Here is a 12,194-nt window from a genome sequence, read left to right on the forward strand (position 1 = left end):
TTGTTTATATCGTCACGATAACCTAATTCCTGTTATCTGCGTCTGTGTTTCTGCCTGTCTTTGAGACCCTGCGTGTGTGTTTCTCTCTTTTGAACCTGTGTGTGTGTGTGTGTGTGTGCACCCACACAGTGGTATGCCAGTCCACCAGGCGAAAAAGAGGAAGCATTCAGACTCTCCGCCCACCACTCTGAATGCACAGATCCTTTCTGGTATCATCAAACAAGAGCCAGGTACACACTGGTGTCCCTTCTCACACATGCACGCACACACGGACACACACACACACCATACATATATACATACACACACTCATGGACACCATGTGTGCATACATACACACACACACACACGCACACACATTCACTCACTCATTCACACATTCACTCACACACACGCCACACATATACACATACATACTCACACAAACCCTCACACACGCATATATGCACATGCACATACACACCTACATACACACAAATTGACTTTGTTCATTCCTTGCATACTGTATGGGTGTGTGTATATCTCACTCTTTCACCCTCTAGGTTTGATGCAGGATGCAGAGAACTCTTATCTGGACCCCAATTACCAGTGCATAAAATGGCAGCCCCACCAGCAGAACAAGTGGACTCCATTGTATGATGTCAACTGTAAAGAGCTGTAAGTACCTGCATTTCCCCTCATTTTATCTACATCCCATCCCCTGTGTGACGTTCTCTTGAAGTAGGTTGCTGAAGTCAATTTACAAGTTGATTAATTGGTTTGTTATAGCTTTCTCCTGCTGCATTCTTGGATTGAAAACCTTTTTTTTTTTTTTTTTTTTGAACATTTTCACGTTTTAAATGTATTTTACTGACACAGGTATAAGTTGTGTTGAATGTTTATAAATATATATTTTTTATTATTTAAAAGAATGTTCAAATTTTGTTTCTAAAGCAGGTTCGAAATAAGTGGCTAATACATTTAGCATATTATTCATACAGAACAAAGTGACGTTTCACCTTCAGGCTTTGCAACCATTGTTGTTGAAGTGCAGTATGGCTAACATGGTGTTATGAAACTGTTTTTACCCTATAGTCACCAATAATATTCCCACAGAAGTCTGGCCATTTTGAAAAGGAACATGTATGTATTTTCATGAATGCTGGGAACAAAATTCTTGGATTTGATTGGATATGAATTGATTGGACATTTAGGATAAAACATGTTTCATTGAATACTCTTAAGGTGCTTCATGAAGGATTGTTCTTTTGGAAAGAATATAAAGAGTTTAAAGTGGGTATTTGACCATGGTTTGGTGTGGCAAGTTGGTATTAGGACCTGTAGATAAGGGTGAGCATGGTAACAACCCAAATTAACGGTGGGCATTGACACGTTCAACATAGTTCATATTTTTCAGGACAAAGAACACACAGTGTTAATTCTACAAGCAATTTAAAAGTTTTATGTGTGGCATTGATACGTCCCACTGGATATGCAATGAATCACACATATTAAAGTGTCAGCAACTGATATATGACATTTTATCTCAGTGTGTATGTGAGTGGTATCCCGTGAATGCTGCAGCTTGATTGGCTGCACGTGTGGGTAGTGTTTGCCTGTTTTTACTTATTTCCAGATGTGAGGACTAGTACCAAATGGTTGTGAACCATTTGAAAACCTAGAACATGGTCCCTGTCCAAGACCTTGTTCTAGGTTTTCTTAACAGACCCATCAATAGTACTAAATAAAAGGTTTATTTTTGAATTTAGCATCTTTGTCAGATGTATTTAAATGTATTTCTCACAGACCAGGTAGTTGAAGTCTAATAACCCTTGGAATAAATAACCTATGAAGAATATGCAGTAATATTTGGGACAAAGACATATTTTTTCTTGATTTGGATCTGTACTCCTCAAGTTTGTAATATAACACATGGTTAAAGTCCATCAGCTTTTATTAAAGAGTATTTTTATACATTTTGGTTTCACCATGTAGAAATTGTAGCCCTTTTTATACATAGCCCCACATTTCAGGGCACAATAATGTTTGGGACATATTAATGTTATGTAAGTGAAAGCAGTCATGTTTAGTACCTTTGTATCCTGTGTATGCAATGACTGCTTGAAGTCTGTGACCCATAGACATCACCAAGTGCTTCTCTGGCGAAGCTGTGCCACACCTGTACTGCAGCCATATTCAGCTCCTGCTTGTTTCGGGGGCTAGTTGCCTAAAGTTGCCCCTTCAGCATATGACAAACATGTTCAGTTGGATTCAGATCAGATGAATGACTTGGCCAGTCAAGAATTTTTAGCTTTGAAAAACTCCTTTGTTTCTTTAGTAGTATGTTTGGGATCATTGTCTTGCTGTAGGATGACAAGCCATCCAGTGAGTTTGGAGGCATTTGCTTGAACTTCAGCAGATAAGATGCTTCTGTGCACTTCAGAATGAATTCTACTGCTGCTTTTAGCCAGTGCATCATCAATGATGACAAGTGAGCCAGTACTGCCACAGATGCCCTAAACAAAACACCCCCACCACTATATTTTACAGATGAGGGGGGTGCTTTGGATGTTGGGAAGTTCCTTTTGACCTCATCACTTTGCTCTTGTCACCACTCTGATAAGTCAATCCTGACCTTTTTTCCAGAACTCTGCAGACTCTTTTAGGTACTTCTTAGCAAACTGTAACATGGCCATCCTGTTACTGCGGCTCACTAGTCGTGTACAGCTTGCAGTGCAGCCTCTTTAGTTCTGTTTTGTGAAGTCTTCTGTGGACACTAGTCATTGACACATCCACGCTTGCCTCCTGAAGAGTGTTTTTGATCTGTCGGACAGGTGTGTTTGGGGGGTTTTATTCATTAGAGAATCAGCCATCTTCTTAATGATGTTCCAAAGATTTGATTTTACGAAGCCTAAGGTTTGTCTCTGACTGTTTGTTCTTATTCTCAGCCTCATATTTACTTTAATTGGTCCTAATGTTTACAAGTGCCAATTGCAACATGAAGGCTAGAGTCAAAACTAGATACTGAAATCTCTCTTATGTCTGAATATTATGGTGCCCTGAAATGAGGTGATTATGTATAAAAAGTTCTGTATTTATACATAATTATAAAGAAAGTATGCAATTCAATATATGCAATTTTTATATAGTCTATATAGAAAAATAATGCATACTTCCTAGCCAATCAGAATAGAGTATTCAGCCAAGTCGTTGTATAAATATATAGGTGTGCATTATTTTTAATTGACTATAGACTATATGGAATCACATGTTTTGAAAAGCATATTTTGATTCCAGTTATCTTGTTTGTTGGTATGCTGTTGTATTAGTGGGATAATGCCTGAGGGGCTGTGTGTTATGCAGTTTGAATGACCTTCACGGAGGGAAATTTATTGCATCCATGTTGAGCATTCAAAGGGCATAATGCACAGCCCCTCGGTCACTAACTTATACATGTTATATGTAGCTGGTGTAGGGAAGGGAATAGCAATTAAGCATTTGTCAGGGCTATTCATATTTTCCATGGCATTGAACGAAGTGGGACATTTCACAAAATTAAAGTGCAATTCAAAAATCTGTTTTGGAATTTTGTTGTTACACATAGAGTATGGAAAGTTCTCATCCCGCTCTATCAACTGTAAAAGGTAATAAAGTTGGTTCAAAAACCCATGTGACTACACCACAGTTCTGTGTTGGCAAATGGAAAGAAAGATTTTTTGCTGTTCTGGTGAACAGACTTTTAAAAAGATGCAGATTTAGCATGACACAACCATTAATTTAATGTCATCAGGGACTCTTTGGAACTGCGATTGGGTGGACGCACTGCCACTGACTAAAAGCTGTAATATAGCAGCCCGGCTGTTGGGGGGAGGGGGGAATTTGTGGAGCCAAATAATGGGAAAACATCTAAATAAATGGGGTACAGTTATACTGAGGGAAAAGGACAGAGAGGGGAAGAGAGGACAGAATCATGGAGGCCCGTGAATTCCTGAGAGGTGAGCTTTGCGTGGGAGAGAGGGTGTGCTTTTCGGCTGAGAAAAGAGAGGAGGGAGGAAAGGACGAGGTGGAAAGGGTTTACGTGTGCACCTTTTTACGAACATCTCTTTGGCAAAACCGCACAAGCCTTTATTTCATCCGCAAGGCAGATAAGGAGAGAGGGGGAGAGAAAGAGGTGGGTTACTCCCAGGGTTGGAGGGAAAAGCATCATCATTATTGGTTTGGCTTTGCTGATAAACTTCCAGAAGGTTCCTCAGGTAAACATGAAGAAACTGTCACATGTGAAACATTGCTAGGTTAAAGAAACAGAAATTAAATAACACAGAAGGAGGTTCAGATTGAAGGTGATGTAATTTCCGTGGTTAATTTTAGATACATTATAGTTTCCTGTAGTTGCAAAAGACCTGACTCTATTTTTATAAAATAGCAAGCACTTCAGCTATGCATTTACATTACATTACATTACTTTTTACTATTTAGCAGACACTTATTCAAAGCAACATTTTTATAGACAGTAAATTTATACTGCTGGTTGTTTTACTGTAGCGATTCAGGTTACTTAAACTCAGATTCAGGTTAAGTAACATGCTCATGGGTACAATGGCACCACCCCAGCTGCTTGTCTAGCCCACAACTTGAGTTACAAGCCTAGTGCCCTAACATTATGCTACACTGCTGCCTATGCTACATTACAACACTTTAATGTTGATTTGAGCTCTCATTCTCACTGGGAAGAAAACCAATAAAGAAGGAAGTGATCCAAAATGGCAACCTAGTACCCATATTCCTTATTTGATTACACATTGTTGCCTGTTCAAAGAGGGTTCACAGAGGGTCTTCCTCTTTTCTCTGTCTTGCCTTTTAGCCCGATGCCCACCTACCGAGTGGATGCTGACAAGGGCTTTAACTTCTCAGTGCCGGACGACGCCTTCGTGTGCCAGAAGAAGAACCACTTCCAGGTGACGGTGTACATCGGCATGCTGGGAGACCCAAAGTATGTCAAGACCAGTGAGGGGCTGCAGCCCATTGACTGCTTCTACCTCAAACTTAATGGAGTCAAGGTGAGGGGGAAGAGAGATCAAAATGACTTGAAAAAATCATATCTGATTTCACTAATACTGTACGTGGATGTCATATCTGACTGACTGATTGATGAGCTGAGAGTGACAGAATGACGGTGTGTGATGAGCTAACTGGTTGACACGGTGACCTTGCTGACACGATGGGTGTCCTCTCTCCCAGCTTGAAGCCATGAACCAGTCCATAAACGTGGAGCAGTCCCAGTCTGACCGCAGCAAGAGGCCCTTCAAACCGGTGCTGTGAGTTTCAGTGCGAAGCGTGTGGAGTAAGAGAGAGCGAGAGACTGCGTACGAGAAACCGAAAGAGAGAGCGTTCCTATGTGCACGCGTGTGAGTTAGCGTGTTAGCGAGAGAAGGAGAAGCAGTGGACCGTACGGACAGAGAAAGAGAAGGACAGTGCTGTTACGAATGTACGTATTTGTGTTTTTAGGGTGACTGTGCCCCCGGACCAGGTGACCAAGGTGACAGTGGGGCGGCTGCACTTCAGTGAGACTACAGCCAACAACATGAGGAAGAAAGGCAAGCCCAACCCAGACCAGAGGTAAGAGCAAGGGGTGACAGCGTAGTATAATGGGTAAGGAACTGGCCTTGTAACCTAAACGTACAGGTAAAGGTTACAGTTTCGATTCCCACTCTGCCGTTGTACCATTGAGCAAGGTATTTATCCTGAATTGCTTCAGTATATTTCCAGCTGTATAAATGGATGCAATGTAAAGGCTATGTAAAAGGTTGTGTAAGTCGCTCTGGATAAGAGCGACTGCTAAATTCTTGTAATGTAGAAGCACTCAAGTATGCACTCATGATGAGACCTTTCAGACTGTAGTGTCACCCCAGCGTCATTTGACAGAGTCTTTGGTTGCCTGGTTGTCTGGGTCTTTTAGGAAAAACAGTTGAAAGTCTTACATACCGTTTGGTGGTATATGGTTGTCATTTTAGCCACCACCTGGGAGTAGGACACATATACACACAGTCCCACATATTCACATACTGAATCGTACATACTCATGTGTCATGATACTCATCATATACTCATACTCAATGTACCAAATAAGTACGCATACGGTTCTGGACAAGCACACATTCTGTATAAAACTAAAAGGCCTAAAGAGTGCAGTGCAGTGTCTACAGTACACTCTGAAGGACACAGTCAGAGCCTTAGCATCATAAACATGAACCCATAGGGTACCAGGTTTTATGTGTTCTAACTGAATATATGTGTGAGATCTTCCAGTTTGCCCATTTTCTTTACTTTTTCAACCTTGCTTCAGAAACATTGATTGAACAATACATTAAATTGCACATTTAGCCCTCTTTGACCACTTTGTATCTGTGTCTGTCTGTTTTTATTGTTTTATATTTGTGTGCACATGTGTTTGTTTACGTGTATGTGTGCGTGTGTGTTTGTTTTTTTGTGTGTGTGTGTGTTTGTGTGCATGCATGTCTGCATGTGTCTGTGTGTGTGCGTGCATGTGTGTGTGTTTGTGTGTGTGTGTGTGCAGGTACTTCATGTTGGTGGTGGCTCTGCAGGCACAGTCCCACAGTCAGAGCTTCACTGTGGCCGCTCAGGTGTCCGAGAGGATCATCGTCAGGGTAACCTCTGTCAGTCTGGCCGTGTCTGTGTGACCGTCCTCTCCAATGTCTGCCTGTTTGAATATCTCGGTCTGTGGGTCCGCGTCTTTCTAACTGTCTTTATTTTTCTATTACTTGCCTTTGTCTTTGTTCCTGTTTGGTTGCTTACACCTTGCTGTCTGTGGTGACAAAAATATCCTCTTTCACATTTTAATGTTTTACTGTTTTTTTTTGGTCATGGTGCAGACAAATTTCCAAAAGAGGAGTTAGGGAAAACAAAAATCATCTGATTATTGACAAACATAAACAAGCTTAACTGAGTAACTTAACAAACTTAGCAAACAAAGAATTATCACGTACTATCTAAACCATTTATTTATTAAGACACTCTAATGCACTTAGCTGCAGATGCATGGTAAAAAGACAATATGTGCTCCAGTAACACTCCACCCAAAGCCTTGGAAACATGCACCTTTTTTGTTTTTCTACCTCAAGAGGGAGCACACATTAGAATGGGAACAAAAGACTTATAATGACTTATAAAATTAAATATAAAAATAAGTACATACAAAAATACCCTCGATGGCTTCGACATTGTCTGTCTATGCACCTGTCTGAAAAATGCCATTTTGTATATCATTCTGCATTCCATTTATATGCCTTAATTGATTTTTTTTTGTCTTTGTCTGTGTCTACACCTGTCTATCTCAATTTATCCTACTCTTTCTGTTAATGCTTGGACATTTGTTTTTATTTGTTGTTGTTAATATTGTTCCTACATAAGATGAACTTCAATATCGTGTTTAATCGGCAAGATTACATCCATGTGTTGGCACACCAATGTCTGTACATTACAGATTACATCATCTGTTTACCACAGTAAACAGTAAAATATGTTTTTGTGCCTGTTTTTGTTTATTATGGTCATTTTGACCTCCCCGTGAATCTGTGCCTAGTATTGTACCTTTTCTACAGTATGTGCTGTTGTTATCTTTATCATATGAACTGACACACACGATGATTATCTGACTGTCTTGTTTCCATGTTTTGGTGTGTCCCTCTCTGCTTCTGTTATTATCTCTGCATCTGTCTGAACTTCTGTTTTTTTGATACCCGCTTTTCTCCACTCACCCCCCCTCCACGTCCCCCCACCTTCCCACATCGACCTCCAGGCATCAAACCCGGGTCAATTTGAGAGTGACAGCGACGTGCTGTGGCAACGGGGTCAGCTGCCGGATTCTGTGTATCATCACGGCCGGGTGGGCATCAACACTGACCGTCCCGACGAAGCGATGGTCATCCACGGCAACCTCAAGGTCATGGGTTCCCTAGTGCACCCCTCCGACATTCGCACCAAGGAGAATGTCCAGGAGGTGAGGCACGTACGGCAGCCATTACGGCTCTGGACTGATGACCAGTGACCTGTGGGGTTGAATCCTGTGTCACATACCATGCCATTCTGATCTATTCAAGCAGTTGGGAATTCTACAGCAGAGCCTCAGATTTAGAATGTTCTATAAATGTGATCTGTGTATGTTAACCTTGATTAGATAGTGTACAATATTCCTGAATAAAATGTTAACATCCTGTATCCATTGAATAACCTCCATTTTTGAACGTATGTGTCTGGATGTTCATGTGTCTTTTTCCGTCTTGTTTGTGGAAGTGTCCTCATCAGTGCACCCAGGAAGTACAAAATAAAAAAGTGGGGCCTCCCTCTCAGTCTGCCTGAATTTGAACTTCACGATTAGCATGTGTCATTTCCTTTTTGTGTCAGGTTGACACCACAGACAATTTGAAGCGGATCTCTCAGATGCGACTGGTGCATTACCAGTACAAGCCTGAGTTTGCAGCCACTGTGGGCATTGAGACCACAGCTGAGACAGGTAAATTAAAGAGTTTGTCACACAGCACGTAGTCTGAAATACATAGAAAGCGGTCTACAGGTCACCCCTGTGTGGGTGAATGGGACTGTTTAGCACAGGGGTGAGCTACTCTGGCCCTGGTTGACCATGGCATGTGCTGATTTTTGTGTTTGGCTAAATAAAGGAAACCAGCTAAGACATATTTAACCAGGTCTCTAAAATAACTTTAATTGATTTATGAAGTGATGAATGAGAACAAAAGCACAAACCTTTCTCCAGGATTGATGTTAGCCACCCTTGATTTAGCAGGTTTATAGTGCAGTCATCTCCCCCAGAAATTGGAGCAATGGCATACTCATTCATTTCCGCTATCATACAAGTTTGTTCTCATAGATATCTGAGACATGTAGTATATAATTCATAAGTCTGTTTGATTGAACATTTGTGTATAAATATCAGTTACTCACAAATGGACACCCAGCCAATCATACCTCAGTAAAATACTTTAAGAAGTATTTGAGTTGAAAACATAATTATTGTGCTGTATGTGTATATTATTTTTCTTTGTGTGTATGTGTGTGAGGGGTGCTGTTTGGTTCTCACAGTGCTCTTAACTGGTACACAGGAGTGATCGCCCAGGAGGTTCAGCAGATTCTCCCAGAAGCAGTGAAGGAAGGAGGCGATGTGGTGTGTGCCAATGGAGAGACCATCCCCAACCTGCTGGTGGTCAACAAGGTGAGAGGGCCTCTCTGCCACACCCCAAACACAGACATGTGTGTGAGTGTGTGTGTGTGAGTGTGTGTGTGTGCATGGGTGTGTAGGCACACACACCTGCCTTACCCTCACTCTCCCTTCACAGGACCGCATCTTCATGGAGAACGTGGGCGCGGTGAAGGAGCTGTGCAAGCTAACCGACAACCTGGAGACGCGCATCGACGAGCTGGAGCGCTGGAGCCGCAAGCTGGCCAAACTGCGCCGGCTGGACAGCATGAAGAGCACAGTGAGCGGGGGCACCGTCAGGTGAGGCCCAGGAAGTGACCTAACCCGGAAGTGACAGACACACAACTGTCAAAAGAGTGAAAATGTTATACGACCATTTTCTAGAAACTACAGCATCAAATAATATAATTAATAAGATTGACAGTAACAGCAATAAAAAATATATATTTATGTGTGTGTTATGATTATTAACTCTTGTGATATTATATATTATGTATTGTTTAATACTGCAGGTTTTGCAATGTAAATTTTCATTTAATTCCAGCCAATCAGGAAGTCAGTTCAGCCGTACAGGAAGTGGTCCACACAAAAAAAGGCCAGTCAAATCTGGGAGCAAGGTTTGTGTCTGATTGTGTCTGATTTTGTCCAATCGTATGTGACTGCATTTCCTTACTGCGCTATATATAGTAGACTGTGGTACTGGGTTCGTTGAAGGTTGATTTGTACATTTACAGTCTATGAAGTTTTCCTCTTGCTAACTTATTTCTTCTTGCTAATTATGACTCATCAGTGATAAAAATAGACTTTGATAAAGTTTGACTTGATAAACAGAAGGAAACAACAGGATTTTCTTCAGAAAATTTCTTGTGGACATTGTAAAATAAATAGAATTAATATTTTGCTCACATGAACTTTAACAAAAAGCTGAGAGGTGCACAGAAGGGGATTTATGAACTTTCGAAAAACAGTTTAGATTCATTTTCTAATAAGGATCCCATTATTTTTGTGATTTGCTCATTGCCTTTCTGTATTTCTCATATTTTGGAATAGCAAATGATTCAGTACTTCAAATAAAAATTGTTATTTTTGAATTAGAATTTTTGAATTAGAATTCTCCACACATGGAAAAAATAACTAGCAATGTTCAGTATTTGCTAAGGCTTTTGAAGAATCATTGCACTTGAGAAATGCAACCACGATCATGTTTGTCTTGACTTGTTTTTTCACTTAGCACAATTTCTTAGTAGCATACTGAACTACAAGTAGAGAACACCTCAAATATCAGGTTCTATTTTCTTTGCCTATTGATATGAAAATACATATCTACAGTTAATTCAATATATGCATACAGAACTTTATTTCTGTTCATTTATAAACAAAAAATGCTGTATGTTTTCCAAAAATCACCTTTTACATTCACGCAAGTGAGCAAATGTCCAGTACATATACACTATGCACATCTGTGAGTTTGGGTACTTACTAATGTAGCCAATGCTTGCTCATGCTGTATTCCTGTTTTGAATTTGCACGTGGGTGTAAAAGGGCCCCACTTAAACGGGGCAAGAGTGTGACGGTGTTCTCTGTCTCTCAGCACTTGTTTAAGCACTTGTTGGCTATAGTTAATCGTTTGAGAAGTAGGTTTTTTGGAATGTTTTTTTATTTTATTTTCTATTTTAAGTTAGTGTTCTAGAACTCCATGGCTTTACATTTCCAGTAGTGATTGTTACACTAACATTAGAATGTTCAGTTAGGAACATTCTAATCACATGTGTGTGATCTTACACCTTAACGGTTAACTCACCTGAGGTGGATTCTTGGGTTTAAAATAGCTGCTGATTGTAACACTGAAAACAACAGCCAGCAGGCTTTGTGGCTCTCCAGACCCAGAGTCAAGGGACACCAGCTATAAATAGATTGTGACTGTATTAGCGCGCTGAGTGGGTTTTGTACACACTGACCATGCGTGTTACGCTGAGCGTTAACCCTTGTGTCGTGTGTGATGTCAGAGCCCCTCGCCAGAGCACGGCTGCATCAGCCGCAGGTTCCTGCAGGGCACCATCCTCGCCCTCGTCATCATCATGGCCTTCAGGTGAGAGAGTGCGCGGAACGGTGATCGAAAATGAATTCCCTGGGCCAGAGAATTCATTCTGGCAATTTCATCCTTTTAATGCTTTCCTCATTGTTTCCTCCAACCGCTGCAGGGTGAATTGACAATAAATATTATATTCTGTCTGAAAAGCATTCACGGTTCAGCGTTTCATTAAAATTGAATTTTTAAAATGCGCCATGACAAATTAATTTTGCTTGATTTGCTTATTGGTTGATTGATTTACTTAACAGTCTCTTTTACTGATTAATTATAAGGTTTGCATTAACTCTACCCATTCTGTCCCTCTGCAGCGTTATCTCGATGTCTGTACTCTATGTGTTGACTCTGCATCACCGTGGTGATGTCACGGAGACAAACGGGTATGTCCAAATTAAATGCTACACTCACAACTTTGGATAGGGCCCATATCACACATTCGTGCATGTAACAGACAATGGTCTGCATTTACACACAGGACACAGATACACTCTTCACAGTGCATCCTGGCCTGCATACTATCCTTATCTGTGATGTTTATTAAAGGGTATTTTGCAAAAAATATTCTGAACGACAGAACATCCTTTTGAGCAGTGGTTCTCAAACTCAGTCCTGGGAACCCTTGTGTATACAGGTTTTAATTTCAGCCACAGTTGCGATCCAAGAATTTCTAACAAATTGCTCAATTTTTCTTATTTAGATGTTTTCTATGTTTGTGGGATTACTAGCCCTCTTAAGCCATATTACAACAGAACTAGCTATGCATCTCATGAAATTCCCATATTCACGTGCTTATTGTGATATATTGCAGCCAGTCACATAAAAAGAGTTTCAAAAAATGTTTCTAACTGATAAATTTAAAGACTGAGGTGAATCAATGAGTGTGGATACTTGGCCACT

General features: G+C 40.7%; 1 protein-coding gene across 4 annotated transcripts in view; it reads left to right on the forward strand.

The window, feature by feature from the left end:
• Positions 1-12,194, forward strand: part of myrf (myelin regulatory factor) — a 51,535-nt gene that overhangs the window by 29,499 nt on the left and 9,842 nt on the right. For 3 of the 4 annotated variants that reach the window (XM_035419584.1, XM_035419587.1, XM_035419586.1), the window contains exons 6-18: positions 130-230; positions 543-657; positions 4,841-5,036; positions 5,218-5,294; positions 5,485-5,595; positions 6,554-6,653; positions 7,796-7,996; positions 8,401-8,509; positions 9,114-9,223; positions 9,348-9,508; positions 9,753-9,825; positions 11,215-11,297; positions 11,609-11,677. In XM_035419584.1, coding sequence (XP_035275475.1) covers positions 130-230; positions 543-657; positions 4,841-5,036; positions 5,218-5,294; positions 5,485-5,595; positions 6,554-6,653; positions 7,796-7,996; positions 8,401-8,509; positions 9,114-9,223; positions 9,348-9,508; positions 9,753-9,825; positions 11,215-11,297; positions 11,609-11,677 — 1,506 coding nt within the window. The remainder of the gene's footprint in view (positions 1-129; positions 231-542; positions 658-4,840; positions 5,037-5,217; positions 5,295-5,484; positions 5,596-6,553; positions 6,654-7,795; positions 7,997-8,400; positions 8,510-9,113; positions 9,224-9,347; positions 9,509-9,752; positions 9,826-11,214; positions 11,298-11,608; positions 11,678-12,194) is intronic. The other variant, XM_035419585.1, reaches the window with a different exon arrangement.

The sequence above is a fragment of the Anguilla anguilla genome, chromosome 5 (genome assembly GCF_013347855.1).
Source record: "Anguilla anguilla isolate fAngAng1 chromosome 5, fAngAng1.pri, whole genome shotgun sequence".
Taxonomy (NCBI): Eukaryota; Metazoa; Chordata; class Actinopteri; order Anguilliformes; family Anguillidae; genus Anguilla; species Anguilla anguilla.